We start from the raw sequence: 21,270 nt of genomic DNA, 5'->3' as shown, positions 1-21,270 counted from the left end.
GTGAGGTCTGCGATTCTTCTTCGCTCGGTGAATCGTCGCCATGGCCGAGTAAATTGAGCGCTGCTCGTGATCTGTCAATATACTGAGATCAAGAGATCCTCCGGCCGAAATATGCTGGGTTCAATTCAGGATCTGTCAGAGCCTGCAAGTTATAATTCTGTCTCACGTTTCTTTCAGCCAATCAACAGAGACATGAAAAAATATGGACAGGTGCAGCATCAATTTCCCATCTTCTACTTTGGTAACCTGGCAAATGCAGAGCTGACTGATGTGTATATGAAGCTGATGGATGATGGCTCATCAGCCCTTTTTAGCAACTGAACAGACAAAGCAGAGCAAAGCCCGACATGACTTGAGTACCGTATTTTTGGCTTGTACGCCTATGCGATTGGGATTGATACCTGAAGCAGGTGTTGCTGAGGGTGAAAGTAACATGGTGATTATTGATCATCTGTGTTGAAATGAATGAAATCCTACATCTTTTCAACTGTGCATCTCATCTTTTACTCGGCACTCAGCATTCTGCAGCAATGGCGGTCAAAGGAAGAAAGAGGAGGTGTATCGTGCCACACCAGGAGGAGCAGGTGCAAGAAGGCGAGGCTCCGAGGTGCTCTCGATGAAGGGGCCGGGAGGTGCTCTCGATGAGGTGCTCCGAGGGACAGCGCCGCGCCGGCGGGACCCAGAGGGCGGACGGTATTTCATTTACCGTCCACCCCCTGGGCGCCCACCAGCCGTCCGATCGAGCCTGGGCGGCACAGATCGGGAGCATCCGAGCAGCCTCTGCCTCGCCAGGCGCGCGCGGCAGCTGGCTGGTGGCCGCGGTGGCTCTCGACCGGCGCCTTGCTCACTTCGGCGTCGCCGGCGGCCGGCGGTGGTGCGATCCCTGCCTGACATGTTTGTAGATCGGATCACGGAGGGCGTGGGCGGTGGCGAGCTTCTGCAGCAAAGCCCGCTTCACCAACGCTGCCGCGCGCCACCTGGACTGTCGGCGAGCACAAGCCCAGAGAGCGCGCCGTCTTGGGTGGCAACCTCGCCGTCGCGGCTTGTCATGCCAGCTTCCAGGTCAGGTTGAACCAGGCATCAGGGAGCTCTGCAACCTGTGTTCAGGGAAGACCGAACAGGGTCCTCCGGCCGTAACGGCCTTAACGACCGAACAGGAAATAATTAATTTGACTCGCAGCATTTATCAAAACATAGTACATAAAATGGAAAGGGTTATATATTAATATTATCAAAAAAATTTCCATAATTAATATACCATTAACAACGCTGCGCTGTGGATCTCTAAAATAATTGACTTTATGAATTATGAAAATCTTAGATGGGCATTTCTTATTGGAGAGCATTAGTTGTGATGATGTCACCGAGCAGAACATATCATTTCATTTCTCACAAGGTCTTGCCACGTTGCTTTCCATGCTGTGTTTGTATATGCATTCGTATTAGACTCTGCTAGCCACATGATAATATAAAATGGACAAAAACAAGAATCGGGCCCGACATTTCCACACGGTTTGAATTGACACCCCAACGCGTCTTCCTTCCCTGTGGATATGATCGAAAACGGGGCCCATCCATTTGCGTTTGGTTTCCTTGCGAAGACCTCGCCATGAGTCTGCAGGTCTTTCTTCTCACCCAGCTAACAATCCGACCAGCTCGGAATTGGGGAGTGATTGAGTAGTCATGCTCGGCGATCGATAGCCTGGTACATGCCAGACGGGGGGAAGCTATTGGTGAGAAGAATCAATCGATTTCACTGACTCTATTGCTGTACTTGACAAGAAAGTTTCTTCATCTCAGTTTGATCTTGAGTTCAGTTGTGTGTGTATTCAAAGTTCTTGCAGATTTGTACCCCTTGTCCTGACAGGAGGGGCTTAGATGGCTGATCCGGTGGCCGGCGTGGAGAAGATCGTCAAGCTTGGGCTGGCGATCAAGGAGGCGGTCGACACGGTTCGCCACAACGAGGAGGAGTGCCGCGAGATCAGGAAGCGGGTGCTCAGATTCAGCGCCATCCTGTCGCAGCTGCAGCAAACAGGTTTGATGAATGATAGCCCGGCGCTGAGCGGCGCGCTGGAGGATCTGGAGGAGAGCCTCCAGCACGCCCTCGAGCTCGTCATGGCCTGCCAGGAGAGGAGCACCGTCCGCCGCCTCATCTCAGCAGGGGAGCTGTCCAAGCAGCTGCGCCGGGTGAAGGATGACATCCTGAACAAAGTGATGCTGGCGTCCTTCGCTATCAATGCCCACACCACCATTTTGTTGCTCACTATCCAGGCTGGTGGCCATCCTCTGCTCCGGCAGCAAGAGGTAATAATTACATCATTAGTATAGATAGTCCGATCCGATGCATTTCTCCGTCTCACCATGCAAGCAGGTGTAATTGCATATGACCCTGATGCAATTTTAATTTTGGTCGCAAGTCCTGGGCGAACCTCTTTATAACTATTTTTTGCCCGAATAAAGGTTGTAGGAGTTTTCTTTGACTCCTTTCTAGTCTTAGTAGAAGTAGCAAGATGGCATGCGCAAATAGCGCGGGTAGCTAGCTTTTTATAACTTTTTTAGGTATTTTTATTTTAAAATAAATGGATGCAAATAGTCGTGTTTAGTCATGTCATTGTAAATTAAGATATCATAATGTTTTGTGGCGTATCTTTTTAAAACGTGAATTCATGAGAAAAGGGAATACCTTACACATAAAAAATATTTTGGGGTAAAAACTAAACCAATATAAAGGTTTATACATTTTTAGTAGGAATATATTTATTATTTTTTATTAGCAATGTACATTTTGTTTGTGAGTTTTTTCTACAATGATAAATTATCCTTATATTTTAGTAAAATATCTAGGTGGATAGTTCAATATATACTACCAAAAGTAATAATTATAATTTAAGTTTGAATTCGATTAGAAACATCTTGTTAGTTCTTAGCATATCCAAATCACCTTTTTCATTCTTTGTTCTCCGATACTGTTTGCTACATTCCCATGACGAGAGTCGACATGCATGAACCCATATTGTCTCGTGGTTGTTGCACCTTTCCCCAGCATGAACATTGTGCCACGTAGAAAAAGTAAATATTTTTTTATACAAGCTTCACTAGGATAAAAAAGTGAATCTTTTCCTATTTCAGGTTACAGGAGTGACGGAGGCATCACATAACAGGTATTCAACTAACTATGCCAGGTCAGATATATACGGTGCCATTCTGTCCATCTTGTTTATGGCACTATAATCTGATGAGATACAGAATTATACCGGAACTTTTAAAATTGTAAGTATTGTCCAGTGCCAGTTGAAAATTTTATTTTACAATTCATCGACTAAGAAATTGTCACCTGTAGCTTATTTGCCCATGTTGGTGGTTGGAAAGAATCCAACTCTATGTAATGGGAACCAGTTTTTGTTCTTCAACTGAGCTTTTACGTCATTGAGCTTTGAGTATTAAACCACAACTGTAGGAAATTAAATGGCTAGGGATTTCTGAATTGCAGCTCTACTAGCTTTTATCCATTTTGATTGATTAGTTACATGGAAGCATTACAATATCCCTCTGCTTTTAGAGTTTTTGATGGACATGGCACATCTGAATTGAATGGTGGGAGGAACAACGTACTAGCAGGAAGCAGAGTGCCCTTATTACCACGTAAGTTTCATGTCATTATCAGTGTCCATCACATCTTCTGTTCAAATCTATCAGTATTTACCACTTTTCTCCATCAGACAATTGAATATTATGGCTACAGTTCACATTTGAATACATTTATTTGCCTACTATCAGCCTTCAGAGAGTACGAGTTATCTGAGTTGAGGGCCGCTACAAACAACTTTGCTTACGACAAGATCATTGGACGCGGTGGTCATTCTACTGTCTACAAGGTGTGCTTATTTTATTTTGGATTATTCATATGATCATTGATATAACCAAACTATAATATTTTTTAATACAGCCATAAAATAAAATGACATGACAAAATCCCATTCATATCAATGAATTTTCTCAAAAAGCAGGTTTTATTGAGATGTATAATTTCGGTTAAAAAGAATAACAAAAAACCAAACTATAATACTTCCACTAAATACCACTTTTTTTTAAAAAATGAACCTTAATAAGTTAATAACTGTATGAACTAATTGCCCACCCCTTATTGTTGACATGATACATCATGTTGATGAGATCATGTTGAATTGGCGTGGCACTCTTCGTCATCGTTGGATAGCACCACAGACCTCTGTTTGTGTGTGTCTATATATATATATATATATATATATATATATATATATATATATATATATATATATATATATATATTCAGACAGGATGACTATAGTTCTTGTTTTATTTTAGAAGCATAAACTCATCATCTAACTTTACGTTTTATGATTTTCAGGGTGTCTTAAATGATGGAAATGAGGTGTCCATCAAGACATTTTTGGAGTCACCTGACTTGAGCTGGGCGCGCTCTTATGATATTCATCTACTTGTTTCAAAGCTTCAGAACAAAAATATAGTGAAAATTTTGGGACACGTCGCCCATGAAGAAGTCCAAACTTTTTCATCGGGGGTGTGGTTTTTTAAATGGAAAGAACATCGAGTCATAAAAAATGAATATTTTTGGGTGGAAGAATACATGCCGAATGGAAGCTTGGACAATATTATCCATGGCATGTTTCCACTGAAATATTTATCATTGTTTAACTCTTGGCAAAGTTTCATCTGAATTAACTTAATTTGCTGTATATAATTAAGCAATAGTTTCTATGTGACATGATTTATATTTTGCAGAACCTCAATTTCATTGGTCCTCTCTTTTCCGGATAATTGAAGGTATAGCCCAGGGCATGCATTGCCTACATGAACAAGGCATTATCCACATGGACATGAAACCAAGCAATGTCCTCTTGGATTCTGATATGAATCCTAAGATTATTGATTTTGGAATATCTGAAGTGTTGAATGACAATCAGATCACCCGTGAAAATGTGTCGGATATTATTTTACGCAATGGGAGTGATGACACCTATACGAATTTTAGAGGGACCATGTAAGACTTTATTCCATAATTAATTTCACTGACATGCCTACATGACTAGCACACATGTTTTTCTTCATTCTTCGCCTCTCCTGATCAGTCATTTCATTTTTACTTAACTATTCAGGGGATATGTAGCTCCAGAATATCTTGCAGAAGGTATTGTGTCAAAGAAGAACGATGTTTACGCTTTTGGCATCACCCTCATTCAGATTGTTGGTAGAATCCGATGGTTTAAACCACCTGAGCTATACCCTTTCGATGAATGGGTAAGTACTTTCAGATTTAACTCCCAGAATACAATTGATGATCCTTTCATGTGCATAGATAATGCTTTTATCTTATTTGTCAGGCTTGGAGGGCTTGGGAAAGTGGAGGGATTGAGGAGTTATTTGATCCGGCGCTGTTTGATGAGTCTCAGCTAATGGAGATCAAGAGGTGCGTGGAGGTAGGGCTGCTGTGCGCTCAGGAAGATCCAGCAAACCGCCCCAACATGGAAGATGTTGTTCAGATGCTATGTGGTCTGAAAGAGTTACCGACACCAAAGAAACCACAGTACATGCTGGAGACAAAATGGTTTGATTGGATCCTTGATTCACCGTCTGCCTTGTCAGATGTATCGTTGAGCCCCAGATGAGCATTAATTTAAAACCTAGCTTGTATAGCATCTGGTAGACATATAAAAATTAATGAGGCTGAATTGCCCTGATCCTTTCTACCAAGGCGAACCTCTGTCGCCAACGTTGTTCATCCTAGTGATGGATGTACTCAACAGGTTGTTTGGGAAGGCGAGTGAGCAAGGTCCGCTACAACCACGCGGCCATCAAGTCCTCTGGGCTGTGGACAAACCTGTCCAAGTGCCAATCTTCGGTGCTGATGCAACTCTGCGTGAAATCCAAGCAGTTTTACCATGCTAGATTTTTAAGTCAATTCCCAATCACATACCTGGGCGTCCCGTTGTAAACTACATATATACTGCCCATATTAAGGCCATTGGTTATCAACTACATATATACACATATACTGCTGTCAAGTCTCTCTCCCACGAATTTGAATCAGAACGTGGCAATTTTCCAGGGTATTCTGTTCGCATCCACACATACTGCATCACTAAAAATACAAATTGCACAAACTTGTTATTTGCAGAAGCCCCCTTAGAACTTTGCAGAAATAAACCGCAGCCGGTTCTTTTTTTTTACTTCTCTACTGTTCAAATAGTAAAAAAAGCCGGCTGCGGCTTATTCGAAGCACAGCCGACCGATATCAGGGCCGCCGCTGCCGTCAGGGTTCATCATGTAGAACGCCTCCGAGTTCCTGGAGCCCAACCACGCGCTCGAACCTTCCCCGCATGTACATCAGGTCGCCCACCGCGGCGCCGGCTAGGGAGCACGCCGGCGCCCACGGACACCGGATCGACCGCGCCGAGCACCCTCCACTCGTCCGCGCCGCACTCCCGGCGCACCGCGAACCCGCACTTGGCCTCGCTGCTTCTCCCCTGCATGCATTTTTTGGGCGTGTCATTGATAAACCCTTCCCGGTGCAGAAGCAGAAGTGGAGTCAAATCATTTGGCGCCGTGCATGTTTTGTGTTTATGTGCCACGTTAGTCGGTACGGTGTGACACAGTGTACGTACCGGCGGCGAGCTACGTCTTCTCGCACTCGAGCGTGAGGTGCACGAGGCCCGAGGACATCTCCCAGCCTGATGACGAGCGCGCCGGTGGAGTCCACCAGCAGCACGGGCGCGGAGCGCGGGTCCGTCTGCAGCGCGACGTGCGCCCGCGCCGCCGGCCGAAGATGGTGCCTGTCACGCACGACCCCAGCTGCCGGCGGCGGCGCCTGTGCGTGATCACCGCCAGGAACGCCGCCCGCAGCCGCGCCAGCGTGCTTCCTCGACGACGACGATCGAGAGGGACGTGCGCGGGCGGATGCGCGAGGGTAGGGGCGCACGGCGCACCGACCGGGCGGATGCAGTGCGGCGTACGCGTGCACGGGCGTGTGTGGCTGGGTGAATGTGAAGAGTGAAGCGGGTATACAGGCGTCGTTTCCCTCCGTTGAGGCGTTTGTTGTGATGCTCTCTGCAGTGTCAATGGTCTTCTAGGTGAAAACCTTAATCTGGCTTGCCAGATGGGCAGTGACGACATCTTCATCGTGTCCTTGGAGGCTTCGCCTTCGAAGCCCTTCGGTCTGACCTTCATTACCTATGACGGAGTCTGTTGTGCGAGCGATAGAAGATAAGTATTCCAAGTTCAGCATCAAGTTTCTAAGCAGACGAAAGATGTGATGGCTTGACGACCATGAAGACAACGCAAGGACAAAGCATGGACGATAAAGAGGACTGGAGTTTAGTCTTCTAATTATTTTTTTAGATAAAGGAAAGAATCCGGCCTCGGTCATCCACGAGTGGATGCCTGCAGCCAAACTAACACCACAAATACAGAAACTCAGCACTTAGGCTGTTCTAGCAGTACTACCCTTGAAGACACAATTCACTCCAAAGACAGGAACACTAACACGACTCCTAAGCACTAGATAGGACTCTAAGATCTTCTCCGGTGCCTAGATGAAATCCTGTTACTGAAGTATTCTTCGTCTGAAGTTCCAGCCATACTTATTGGAGAAGAATTCCAAGGCAGTGCCTTCGAACCTGCTACAGTTGTTCTTCATTTCATTTTTCTCTTCCTCCTTTGATAGCACCGCCCATGTTCTTGTCCTATAGGTCCCTCTGAAGATTACCTGCAAGAAGGAATTAGTGATCGTGCCTTTAAACAGTACATCGTTTCTGTTCAACCACATGGCCCAACAAAGAGCAGCAGCTCCTATAATCATCTGGTTTCTAATCTTCCGAGGAAACCCTCTAGCCCAAGATCCCAGCATATTAGGAACACTCGTCGGTGGTTGAATTCCAAACGAAAAGAAAACCGTACTCCATATGAATCTGGCAAGATTACAATCAAAGAAGAGATGTTGCACTGTCTCTTTTGATCTGCAGAAGCAACAATTGGTACTTCCCTGCCATCTCCTTTTAGCGAGGTTGTCCTTTGTTAAAATCACCCCTTTCTTTAAATACCATAAAAAGATCTTGATTTTTAATGGAAGTTTTAACTTCCAAGCAACACACATGGATGGTGTTCTTTCAGCTTGCATTATTTCTCTGTACATTGATTTCACTGAGAAAACTTTGTTTTTATTCATATTCCAAATAAATCTGTCTTCCTGCCTGTCTGTACCATGACTTATAATATCAGCCACTAATTTTAGCCATTCTTCCAATCTGTGCCCTGTTAATGCTCTTCTGAAAGAAACATTTAGAGGGGCAGATCCACATACTTTGGCCACTGTGTCATCTTTCCTTCTCACTAGGTTATACAGGGATGCATATCTTTCCCTCAAAGTTGTCTTTCCCATCCAAACGTCTTCCCAGAACCTAGTTTTTTCTCCATTGTGCACCTCAAATGTTCCCATTGACAGGAACTGATCCTTTATTTCCATGAGGCCCGCCTAGAACTGTGAATCTCCCCTCTTCCTTGTCACTTGAGTTAGAGTCTTGTTCACCAAGTATTTCTTTCTAAGCAAAGTTTGTCATACTCCATCCTCATTTAGAAGTTTAAATAACCACTTGCTTAGCAAGCACCTATTTAGAACCTCCAGATTGGAGATACCCAAACCTCCTACATTCTTAGGTGCACAAAGGATACTCCATTTGGCCAACCTAAATTTCTTTTTGTGTTCATCACTTTGCCAGAAGAAACGAGATCTATAATAATCCAATCTTTTAAGAACACCTTTAGGTATTCTAAAAAAGGACATCATAAATATTGGTAAACTTGAGAGGACAGAATTTATCAGTACTAACCTGCCTCCCACTGACATTAATTTGCCCTTCCAGCTTGCTAATTTTTTCTGGAACCTTTCTTCAGTCATTTTCCAATCCTTTTTTGCAATTCTGCGATGCATCATTGGAATTCCAAGATATCTAAATGGTAGTGTTCCTTCCTTGCACCCAAATGTCTCTACATAAACCTTAACTTGGTTTTTTGCCTCCCCAAAACAATACAATTCACTCTTATGGAAATTAATTTTGAGGCCTGAAAGTTGTTCAAAAGTACTTAGCACCACTTTCAAGTTTCTTGCCTACTCTAAATCATTTTCCATGAAGAGTATTGTGTCATCTGCGTACTGGAGGATAGATAATCCTTCATCTACGAGATGTGGCACTAGGCCCTTTATTTGGTTGCTATGTTTTGCTCTAGCAATAAGAACAGCCAACATGTCTGCTGCTATATTAAATAGCATTGGCGATAATGGATCACCCTGTCTAAGACCTTTTTTTGTCTGGAAGAAATGTCCAATATCATCATTTACCTTTACCCCCACACTTCCCTTACTGACTATACTTTCTATCCACTCACACCATTTTGAGGAGAAGCCTTTCATTCTTAATGCCTGTTGAAGAAAAGACCAATTAACCTTATCATAGGCTTTCTCAAAGTCCAATTTGAGAATGATTCCATCTTGCTTTTTCCTGCTTAACTCATGTATAGTTTCATGAAGTACTACTACCCCTTCCATTATGTACCTCCCAGGCATAAAAGCAGTCTGTGATGGCGCGATGACTTTTTCAGCCACCAGAGAAAACGTATTGGCCATCACTTTTGTGAAGATTTTGAAATTGACATTTAACATACATATTGGTCTATACTGTTGGATCATTTTCACTTCCTGGAGTTTTGGGATTAGAGTTATTATCCCAAAGTTTAAACAATATAGTGGTAGATTACCTTTGTGGAAGTCTTCAAACATGGCCATTAGATCATCTTTAATGAGACTCCAGAATACTTGGTAAAACTCCACTGGGAATCCATCAGGTCCCGGAGCTTTGTTATGCTTCATTTGAAAGATAGCTTCTCTGACCTCCTTTTCTGTGAATTTTTCAGTCAAGATTTCATTTTCTTCTCTTGATACTTGAGGGATATCCTCTGTCAAGGATTCGTTCATAGAACAAATGTTCCTTTATTGAGATCCAAATAGTTCTTTATAATATTTAGTTATGTAATTTTTAAGATTATCATCCCCTTCTATAATGCTCTCATCCTGTTCCAGTCTAAAAATTCTTGTTTTCCTGTGTTTGCCATTGGCTACCATATGAAAATATTTTGTGTTGTTATCTCCATTCAGTAGCTTATTGCTTTTTGCCCTTTGATACCATCTTATTTCTTCTTCTCTCAGGAGCTGAACTAGTCTATCTTGAATGCAATTCTTTAAATTACTTTCTTGCTGACTTAGCAGCTGTGATTCAGCCTTTTTATCTAGCTCATTTGCCCTTTTAAGTAGCTCCTGTTTTTCTTTTTTATACTTCCCGTTTAGGTTTTTAGCCCATCCTCTCAGAAATTGCCTTAACCTCCTAATCTTATTTTGCCATTTCTGCATAGGATTGGAACCTTTTCTTTCCTTACTCCACACATCAGCTACTATCTCAAGGAAATCTTTCCTCAAAAGCCAGCTTAGTTCAAACTTAAACATGTGTTGGCTCCTTCTCACCCCTTCCTGTCCAGTACTAAGCAATAAGGGTGTATGATCTGAGATTTCCCTGCTCAATGCATCAACCGTAGCTAAAGGAAATTTCTCTTCCCACTCTGTACTAACCAACACCCTATCCAATTTCTCATATGTTGGATTTTTTAAGGAATTAGCCCAAGTGTACTTTCTTCCTGACATATGTATCTCCTTTAAATTTAAGCTATCTATGATAGCGTTAAAAAGAAAGGGTCATTTGTCTTCGTACCTTTCATTGTTCTTTTCACTTGGGTTTCTTATGATGTTAAAATCTCCCCCAAGGACAATAGGAAGGTTCTCTTTTCTACAGGCCTGCACCATTTCGGTCAAGAAAGCTTCTTTAAAAGCTGGTTGTGCTGCTCCATAAACAGCCACCAACACAAACTGGAAATTATCTTTTCTTGTCCTTACTTTGAACTTCACATAAAAGTCTCCTTCATCAATACTACCAACGTCTAACTCATCTAGATCCACACCTAGGAGGATACCCCCTGATCTTCCATGTGGTTCAGTCCAATGCCAGATAAAGTTTTTCCCCCCACACAAATTACTTAGAGTGGCTTGGGTAAAGTCTCTTTTTCCTGTTTCTAGAAGAGCAATGAAAGCTAAGTTCTGCTCTTTAGATGTTTCTAAAAGGAATCTTTTTTTAGCCAAGTCACTAAGACCTCTGCTGTTCCAGAAGATTCCTCTCATTTGGAAACCATATCGATATTGACTTTGGGTAGTCTGACCTTACAAGTCTTTCTCTTTCGTGACTTAGCACAAGACTTGTGATTACCCATCTTAGAGTAAAAATCCATGTAACTAAAATCATCGTCAAAAACCTTTTCCAAAAGTTCCCCACAAAGGTTCTGAATTTGACTACTTTCTATTTCTTCCCTCTCCTCCTCCATGTCACTGTACAGGTTACTCTCATCTTGATTATTTACCTCTACAGGCAGATCTATGTCTTTCTTTTGTACTGTGAGAATTTCTTGTACTACCCTTTCCTTCTCTTTTTCACTCTCTCCCAACCTAACCCCTAGTTGACTAACATTACAGATAACATTATCTAAAGGAAAATGAAAGGAGACTTCAGTTTCATAATTACCTTCTTTGAGCTCCAGATTTTTCCTAGCAGCCATCTTCTCTGTCTTAGCAAGAATATGCTCATCTCCTGAGTTAGCCAACCTTGGACTAACCCTTGTTGGCGTCATTACTGTCTCATGAATTGCAGCCCTCTTCTTCAGTTCATCTGTTCCCTCTTCCTCCTCCCAGCTGCTCTTCCCCTCATTATTTTCATTCTGGTCAGTCATAACCTGATCTGTCAAAACCTCCAAAGTTTTGTCCACTGCTCTATCCATTATTTCTTCTGCCTTTTCCTTAAGAAATAGATTAAACTCCATTTCACTCATCTTCTGAACTTTATCTTTCCATGATTCTTTATCTGTCCATCCCTGCTCCTCCTGCCTATATTCTGTACTGCTATCTTCCTTCTCCTTGACCTCACTATCATTTTTCCTTCTTTTTATTTCCCTGATCATATCTGGGTCATCCTGCAATAAGCCATCCTCACTGCCCTCTCCCTCATCCTCTCCTTCTGCATCTCCCTTCCAATCAAAATTTGCTTCCTCTCCATTCTCATCAGTCCCCTCCTTTCCACCTCAAATTCTAGTTCAAAGTAGTGATCCCCTATCACCACATCTAAATGTGAGGGGATAAGCAAGGGGTTAAGGGCTGCCACACATATTCTTCCAAATTCATTTTTTCTAGTCATCTCCATATCCATGGTTTGGGTAGATCCCAACAATGAACCTATTGCCCACAAATTCATATACTCCCTTAGGCCCCGTTTGGATCATTGGAATTGAATTCCATCCTAATAATCATAATTTAGACACAAATTAATTAAGCTAATATAATTGTATGTGGAATATAGTTGTATATTATAGTTGGTGATATGGGAGAGATACTTGTATGCTGCACTTCTACTGTAGAGAAGCGAGTCTAAGAGCGTGCTATAAGAATTGAATTCCATTCTAATAACTATAATCTATAGAATCAATTTCCATCTCCCACCCCATGAATTTAAGATAGGCTTATATCTAAACTTTGGAAAGTCGTGAAATGCCACATTCCAACATAAATTAGCCTACTTCATTAAATAGATTCCAATTCCTTGGACCCAAACGGGGCCTTAGAGATTTTCTCAGCCCGTGTACTCTCACCCAAACTTTAGGTAAAAGGAATCCCTCTTCTTTCTCTTGCCAAGTTTCAAATTGTAGCCTCACACCTGTCTAAACTCCATCTTCTCTAACATCAGCCCCTCCAAAAGCTATTGCCCTTTGAAGTTCAGATTTTGAGGGAAATGTAGTGATGAAGGTGTTATCTTCATTGTCTTCCAGTTCCCAATTCCACTTTCCTGGGTACAACCTTTGCAGTTGTGAAACCACCTGCTCCTTGGTTAGTTTCCCTCCTCCCACCCTAATTAGGGCCTTCTTGGATTCTTTTTTACTCCTAGACAGCGGTGGATGTGGAATGTGGTAGAAACCAAGCCCATGGACAGCGTATCCCACCGCGTGTGCCACTGGCCTAGACTGCTTTAGCAGCAAACATTTGTGATTGACGTGGTCATCACCGTTACAGATAACACAGTAAACTGGATTAGTGCACGTGGCAGCCACATGTCCTTTCTTTACACATTTTGAGCACTTGATCCCTGACTTGGTGTCATCTCCTTTCTCTTCTTCTCCAAGTCCATCTACTGTCATCTGGAAATCCATCCCATCTTTCCCCCTCGATCCTTCTTTCTGTTCACCATTACGTGTTATCACCTTCTTTCCTTTATCCTCTTCCTTCACCACTTCTGCTCTTTGTGGACGCTCCTGCCACCTACGCCATCCCCCTCTGCCTCTCAGGGACTCCACCCTCACGTCCACCCTTGATCCTCCTGGCCCCTGCAGACCTCTCTGACTCCCAAAACCTTGTTGTTGCCCTTCTCTATTCCTCTCATTGCCTGACCCATCTCTTGATATAAATCTTCTTCCATACCCATCTCCTGCCCCTTCCCTGCCACCTGCTCTGGCTTCCATCTGTCTTCTCTGATTTCCTCCAAAGTGCCAGACGCCTCCTGAATCTTCTCTTTGTGCTCCCATTTCTAGTCGGTCCTGGTTAAACTGATCGTCATGTGCTCCCCTAGCTCCTGATATTCCTCTTGTGCCAAACCCTCTCCTCAACATTTTTCCTTCTTCCTCTTCCTCCTGACAATCTGTTCTCTCTCTGTGACACTCGACAGCTGTGGTTAGAATGTCAAAGGGTGCTTGTTGCACAGATGAGTTGCTATTAATCACAGAGGCTGGCGCCCCTTTACCCCAGGCAGCCCAAACACCCCCTTGATTCTTGGGCAGACATTTAATGTCTTGCCTTTTGAGCTTCCCTCCATTATTAAGAAGCTGACTTAAACCATTTGTACATTGGAAAACTGCACGTGGTCCCACATGAATGAAACCAGTTTTACCCACCCAGGTTATTGATTTCCCTGATTTAATCTTTGGAACTTTTTGAAATTTGAATTCAAACTCCGTCTTCTTTGATGAGCACTTCTTCTCCAATGTGTTCATCCTTAACTTCACTGAATCAGCCTCCCCTATGTAGTTATCCTCATACATAACTTTTAATTCTTCCTCCAAAAAAATATCTAGACTTCTCTGATCCAATGGATGGGCCACCTCACGCAGATCTTTTACCCTGATGTCACCTAGTGACATTTTCAAAGGGTAATTTCTCTGAGGTAAAGAGCCTTTCCATGGTTTGATCATATGTCCAGGTTTTTTGTCTTTGCCCTTTCTTCTATCTTTGCTTTCCTGCTTCTTAACTAATTTTATTCCCTTTTCTCTAGATCCACTGCTAGAGAGTTCTGTTCTTTCCTCTAGGGAAGAAGAGGAAAGAACAGCTTCTCTCCTCAGCCACTATACTTTCCATTTTCATCTTATCACTTTCTTCCTCCCTTTCCTCCTCCTCGTCAGAACTGTCCTCATTCGCTAAGGCCCAGAATCGAGAGCCAGTCTCGTTCCTTCGGAGACCTTGCAAAGGATCCTGCGATTTTTTGAATTGCTTCTTCTCTCTCTCACTCTGTTCCTCCTTTTCCATTCCTCCTCTTTCCCTTAAAACTTCTGAATCTTCAAAATTTTCCCTGGCCAATACTGACTGTACCTTCTTCGTGCTGCAAAGTTGCTCTGCGGGTGCTAATCGTGGTGCTAGCGTTAAACGCCGTCTACTTTGATTAGTAACTATGCCCCTGTCCCCTTTTTCCTTTGCAAAACTTGCAACGACAAAAGACCGAACACCTTGTGTGCACGACCCTTTACAGGAAGAGGAAGAACAAAGGTGAGGTTGCTGTTGTACCTGGTGTTGACGTCCTTTGGAGAAGACATGGTCCAGAATCCGCGCTTGTTCGTCAGCTCGCACCACACCAGCTTCAGCATCATTCTCCCTGTCCCCTCCTTCCAGCTTCCTCGGCCTCCCGTTGCTCACAGCGCCATGAGACCCCGCCTGCTCCTCAGCGCCCGTCGCCGACACATCGCAAGATCCTCCTCCGTCCGCCTGGATGTCCTGCGGCGAGAACACGCCGCGAGCCCTCCCTCCTGCGGTCTGGCCGTCTTGCTCGTCGGGGCCGCCCTGCTCTACGGGCTCCGCCGGAGGGCGGGCCTTTGCCCGTTCAGACGTGGGTGTGGCCATAGTCTATTTCTGTTGTTCTCTTCTAATTATTTTGTTTGTCTTAGAAGTTTTCTTTCTTGTATTTTGAACTCCTCATTGTTGAGGACTAGAGTCTTATTGTTGAAGACTAGAATCTAAGAACTCCTTGTAACCTTGGCTGAGCCGGATTTTATCCTTAATTCTAAAAAAATCTCTCCAGCTTGTTTAATTTGAGCAATAGATACAACAAAATTTAAGCAGCCAGTCGCATCACACTTATGGCATATACAGTATTTTACAGTATAATTCCTGTTGAACAATTAACGCATCAAGAGCTTACACTGCACCATCACGTTCTCGTTAGCATCTTATCATGCAGCGGAGGAGGCACTGATATTATTCTACGATTCTTTCAAACAAAACAGAGAAGATTTCCAGTTTTCCAAGCCATTTTATCACAGATCGAAAAGAAAGATTTCGCAAACTGGAGAGTTTGCTAGCACCACACCAGCGCATGCCAGAGACCAATCACCTACAGTAATTAACCTTAACCATGTAAGTGATCAGTAATAATGTACATACACCTTTGCCAAGACATCCGGTTCTCCAAATTAAGTGAAACACAACTACACAAAAAGCCCAACCAGCAGACTATGCACAAAGTGGAGTCAGATCATTTGGCGCCGTGCACGTGCATGTTTTTTGTGTTTATGTGCCACGTCAGTCCGGTGTGACACTGGTACATACCGGCGGCGAGCGGCGTCTTCTCGCACTCGAGCGCGACCGGCCGACCGGGCGGGCAGGGCCGGCCACAGTGCTGCGTACGCGTGCACGGGCGTGTGTGGCTGGGTGAATGTGAAGAGTGAAGCGGGTATACGTGCGGCGGCGGCAGGTGGGAGAGGGCATGGGGCACGGCCGCTGCCCGCACGGGCCGGGCGTGTCGCTGTGTCTGGGTCATGGTTGACGTTTGTACCACTCCAATGGACTACTGGAGTGGCAGTGGTGGCATCGAACTCAGCGCTACTGTTGGTTGGTTGGTACTGCCTGACACAGCCTGAGAGCTAGCTAAAGCTAACGCGCGAACAAATCAGAATGAGATACTATGTGATTCGATCATTCCAAGGTTAATTCCAAGGAGCAAGCTCAAAGTTTAATGTACCATCAAAGCTGTGATCACCTCACCAGACGAGGGAGGCAGCACCAGATCGGCCCGGCCGCCCGAAGCCGGATGGAAATGCGTGATCGATCGGCATTGGCCATTGGCCATCATGCCGGGGAGGGAGCCGCTTTAGCGGCGCCGGGTTTATGGCGTGCGAACGCCTGCCAGATCAGGGTTTAATTTCATGCCCTCAAGCAGGTGCTCTGCTCACGGACTGCTACTGCGCGTCTGCTCCTGCGCTCTGCTCCGCCACTTGCCGCTCCATTGGGGTCAGCGCCGTGTCGCCGGCTCATTATCCGCGTCAACTCACGGGCGGCGCAGGTAGCGATCGTGTCGTCGTCGCAGCCTGTGTCTGCCACTCCTATTCCAATAATGCCGGCTTGTCGTGATGTTATATGTTTATCAGGTTTCAGTTTTTTCCATGAATCACTCAAGAACACTACCCGTAGCAGCACCATGCTCGATCGGGATTGGTACAGCGGCTACGGCTGCGGCTCCGGCGCACCGCGAGAGGTGAACTGTGATCGCAGGAACCGTGTGTTGCCTGCGCTGAACGTGCTGAGATGATTAGACGATGAAAAGACCTGCAGGCTGGAGCCGGGGCGACCAGCCGCCCACAGACGTCTCCCACGCCCCGGCGGCCACGGGGAGGCAGGGAATCCGAGGAGAGAATGGATCGGCCAGTAGGGGAAATCTTTTCGGATCCGTTCAAACGAGATATCGATCCCTATGCAGATCAATTCTCATTATAACATTCACATGTACTGTAGTGACTAAACTACGAGTACTTACAGAAGATCCTCCTAATGTTGTAATATGGGGATGGAATATTGTAGGTCTGGGTGGAAGCAAAAACGAAGCAACGGGAGGAGATGGAGGCGAGGATGTGATGGAGGAAGAAAATCGGATGAGGATGGACCAGATGTTCCAATACATGCAGGGTTTTGCATCGAGTATGGGTCAACCTTTGCCACCGCCACCGATGCTATTCCCTCCACCTCAACCACCCACAACTACTCCTGTGAGTCACTTGACACCTTATACTGCAAATTGAATACTTTGACTCAGAGAACTTTAAATGTTAGCACAAAATGATATGTTACCTCAAAATGCTAGCTCAAATGATATGTTAGCTCAAAATGTTAGCCAAAATGATATGTTAGCTCAAAATGTTAGCTTAAGGTGATATGTTTGCTCAAAATAGTTTTTGGCCACATTAGTTTTTATTTAGGAACCTTAGATATTAAGTGCATCACATATAAATATCAATCTTATCTCACACATGCAATCTCTTCTCCTTTGTGCAGAATCAATCGGCGTCATCAAATACTCAGCCTCAAGACCCGGATTTGTCGCAGTGGTTGGGAGGGCCTCCGCGGTGATTACTTGTGACTTAGTTGTGTCTTGTGACATACATTTGCATTTGTGCCTTACTTGTGACTTGCATTTGCATTTGTGCCTTACTTGTGGCTTGTGATGTGTGATTTGTGACTTACTTGTGGCTTGTGACGTGTGATTTGTGACTTACTTGTGGCTTATTGTCAATCATGCCTGTGATACTTATTGTGATTATGCCTGTGATGTTTTGTTTGAGTAGGGTCCGTTATACATCCTTGAACCATAAAAAAAGACTATATTGGTCACTTTAGGCTTTGCCTAGTGTCAAAACGGAACACTCGGCAAAGAGGCCAGTTTCTATTACTCTGCGAACCTTTTTTGCCGAGTGTATTTTCACTCACACTCGGCAAAGTAACCATTAAAATCTGGCTGTTGCGCGCTCCTTTGCCGAGTGTTTTCGCCTTGACACTCGGCAAAGTTTCTAAACTTTGCCGAGTGTTTTTCCGTCGTGCACTCGGTAAAAGCAGTCACCGTGCCATCCCGTTAACTTTTTTTTGCCGAGAGTTTATTGTTGCTGAGTGTTTGCTGACGCTCGGCAAAAGGCTTTACCGAGTGCCCAATGATTGACACTCGACAAACAGCTGTTTGCCGTTAAAATGTACGCCGTGTGCTGTTTACCGAGTGTTACACTCGGCAAAACCTTTGCCGAGTGTTTTTTTTGCCGAGTACCTCTGGCACTCGGCAAAGATACTGTATCCTACAGTGAGTTATCCCTAGAGGCAAATTTCCACGAACCTTTGGAGCGTTTTCCAGGAATCGTGAGCTTTTCAAAAATACTGAAGTGAGATAAAGGTGGGAAACGAAATAGTAAGCGCCGGCTGCGCCGTCGAGCTCGGACAAGCCATCGAGCAAGCGGCTCGGTCCATAGCACAGAGACGCGACACCAGCACGAGAGGTGAGAACGACCTCCCGTGCACCCACCCAATCTAGGTTGGACAACGCAAGGTTCACCTTCCCCGCTCCCACCCGAGTGCTCTTTGCGCAGCCTCATCGACTTGACTGTTCCCGCCCAGATGCACCTGCCCGGCTGCGTGGTTAAGAAGGTTCGCCACTGCACGTCTCCTGCGCTATAAAATGCCAGCCGGTTCAAAGCTTTGTTCCACGCACACGCACTCGCTCGCTGCAGTATCTCAGTGCAACACCACCGATCCAGAGTACACCAGTTGAGCTCGAGCTCTAGTCGTTTCAGCACCTCCATGTCCATGATCAGGAGGGCGGCGCAGCAGGCGACACGGTTCGCCATGGGACGACCGCACGTCCCGCGCAATGCGCCCGCTGCGAGGAGCCTTCATGTGCGCCACGTTTAATTTGTTACTCTATTTTACCATGATCTATTTCCCGTACCGCTTACCTGTGTGTCGTCGTTCTGTTTCCCGTACCGCTAGCAGGCGTCCGCCGGCAGCAGCAAGAAGATCGTGGGCGTGTTCTACAAGGGCGGCGAGTACGCCGACCGGAACCCCAACTTCGTCGGCTGCGCCGAGCACGCCCTCGGCATCCGCGGCTGGCTAGAGTCGCAGGGCCACCAGTACATCGTCACCGACGACAAGGACGGCCCCAACTGCGGTAATATAAGCGTGCAGTGTTGTGCTCGTGCACACACGTCACTACTGAGTAGCAGTAGTGCTAGCAGTGCTAACTCGCTGTCGCGCCTGCAGAGCTGGAGAAGCACATCGCGGACGCGCACGTGCTCATCACCACGCCGTTCCACCCGGCGTACGTGACCGCGGACCGCATCGCGCGCGCCAAGAACCTGGAGCTGCTCCTCACGGCGGGGATCGGCTCCGACCACGTCGACCTGCCGGCGGCCGCCGCCGCGGGGCTCACCGTCGCCGAGGTCACCGGCAGCAACACGGTGTCGGTGGCCGAGGACCAGCTCATGCGCGTCCTCGTCCTCGTGCGCAACTTCCTGCCGGGCCACCACCAGGTCATCAGCGGGGAGTGGGACGTGGCCGGCGTCGCGCACCGCGCGCACGACCTGGAGGGGAAGACGGTGGGCACCGTCGGCGCCGGCCGGATCGGGCGCCTGCTGCTGCAGCGCCTCAGGCCGTTCAACTGCAGGCTGCTCTACCACGACAGGCTCCGGATCGACCCGGCGCTGGAGGCGGAGACCGGCGCCCAGTTCGAGGCGGAGCTCGACGCCATGCTGCCCAAGTGCGACGTCGTCGTGCTCAACATGCCGCTCACCGAGAAAACAAGGTCATCTGCTTGGTTCTCATTATATGAGCACTGCTGCCATCTGCTTGGTTCTCATGCATTAACCGCTTGTTGCTTCCTTTGGCCAGAGGCATGTTCGACAAGGAGAGGATCGCGAGGATGAAGAAAGGCGTGATCATCGTGAACAACGCCCGAGGCGCGATCATGGACACGCAGGCCGTGGCGGACGCTTGCGCCACCGGGCACATCGCTGGTATGTACTAGCTGTTGTTTATTTACTGCTCATTTTCAGCTGATTAGCACCGTGGCATCCTCACCAGACTGATCCGTACGTCTCAAACTCTTGTATGTCTGATGATCAGGATACGGCGGCGATGTGTGGCACCCTCAGCCTGCGCCCAAGGACCACCCGTGGCGCTACATGCCGAACAACGCCATGACCCCTCACATCTCCGGCACCACCATTGATGGCCAGGTCAGTAAACACTAGCTACTACATAGGACTAGGACGACGAAGATGTTTATGCCACGATTTGGTGCAGCTGAGGTATGCGGCGGGGGTGAAGGACATGCTAGAGAGGTACTTCAAGGGCCAGGATTTCCCGGTGCAGAATTACATCGTCAAGGAAGGCAAGCTCGCGGGCCAGTACCAGTGAGCATACATGAAAAGATGCAGCTGCATTGTGCGAAGCCAGCTGCTGCCTCAGCCTCCTCTGCGACTATACATATGTCGATCGATCACCACAAATAAAAGTCACGTAAAATGACATTGCCGTCATGGCGGTTATGGATGAAAACTCGTTCCATTTTCCAACTTTCCTTCCTTTATTTGGTTGAAGCTTGCAATGTCTAATGACCTTTGATACAAAGTACTAAGACAACAGCATTGCATTGCTATATATGTTGGCCTTTATTTACCTACAGGCTACAGAATTTTCAGTTCTCTCATCAACAGCCAAACAAGCAACTCAACATCACAAACCACCCACCAGGAATTCAACTGCAACACTTGTTCTGAACGCAATGATCTTGTGAATAGTTGTTCCGTCGCTGAATAAAAAAACCCAGACTTCAACTTCTCAAACAAACAAAAAGATAGTGAACCCCACTTGACCCTTGTCTGTTTGGGCTTGACAGCAATCTCCTCTTATAGGCTGCATCCAACCTGACGGATATATATCCGTTAAGTACTCCATTGTTTACATTAATGTGATGGTGTGCAAAAGCTCACAATTGAAGTACGTGCATTCAGGCCCTTCATTTGTGCATCAGTGTGCTCGGGTTTCCCAACCGAGATGCGAAT

The 21,270-nt window shown here is 45.8% G+C and overlaps 2 protein-coding genes across 6 annotated transcripts; both read left to right on the top strand.

Moving 5' to 3' along the window:
* Positions 1-1,547: 1,547 nt before the first annotated feature.
* LOC101779437 (cysteine-rich receptor-like protein kinase 10) lies at positions 1,548-6,062 on the top strand. 4 transcript variants are annotated; one of them, XM_012848623.3, is made up of 9 exons: positions 1,548-1,733; positions 1,818-2,304; positions 3,130-3,182; positions 3,560-3,642; positions 3,778-3,875; positions 4,388-4,661; positions 4,783-5,041; positions 5,157-5,298; positions 5,382-6,062. In XM_012848623.3, exons 2-9 carry the CDS (start codon positions 1,879-1,881, stop codon positions 5,664-5,666), a joined length of 1,620 nt encoding a protein of 539 aa, XP_012704077.1. In that variant the 5' UTR covers positions 1,548-1,733; positions 1,818-1,878; the 3' UTR covers positions 5,667-6,062. The 4 variants fall into 4 exon arrangements, with proteins under 4 accessions (XP_012704077.1, XP_012704078.1, XP_004979937.1 ...); XM_012848624.3 differs by having other exon boundaries at positions 1,549-1,733; positions 1,845-2,304; XM_004979880.4 differs by having other exon boundaries at positions 1,550-1,733; positions 1,836-2,304.
* A 12,865-nt stretch (positions 6,063-18,927) lies between these two features.
* On the top strand, positions 18,928-20,888 carry LOC101779031 (formate dehydrogenase 2, mitochondrial). 2 transcript variants are annotated; one of them, XM_004979876.2, is made up of 6 exons: positions 18,928-19,105; positions 19,202-19,376; positions 19,469-20,009; positions 20,096-20,220; positions 20,330-20,442; positions 20,510-20,888. In XM_004979876.2, exons 1-6 carry the CDS (start codon positions 19,010-19,012, stop codon positions 20,621-20,623), a joined length of 1,164 nt encoding a protein of 387 aa, XP_004979933.1. In that variant the 5' UTR covers positions 18,928-19,009; the 3' UTR covers positions 20,624-20,888. The 2 variants fall into 2 exon arrangements, with proteins under 2 accessions (XP_004979933.1, XP_012703507.1); XM_012848053.2 differs by having other exon boundaries at positions 18,929-19,105; positions 19,199-19,376.
* The last annotated feature ends 382 nt before the right edge of the window (positions 20,889-21,270 follow it).

The sequence above is a fragment of the Setaria italica genome, chromosome VIII (assembly GCF_000263155.2).
Source record: "Setaria italica strain Yugu1 chromosome VIII, Setaria_italica_v2.0, whole genome shotgun sequence".
Taxonomy (NCBI): Eukaryota; Viridiplantae; Streptophyta; class Magnoliopsida; order Poales; family Poaceae; genus Setaria; species Setaria italica.
The sequence above is the reverse complement of the archived record's forward strand: the minus strand, read 5'-3'. Positions and strand labels throughout refer to the sequence as shown.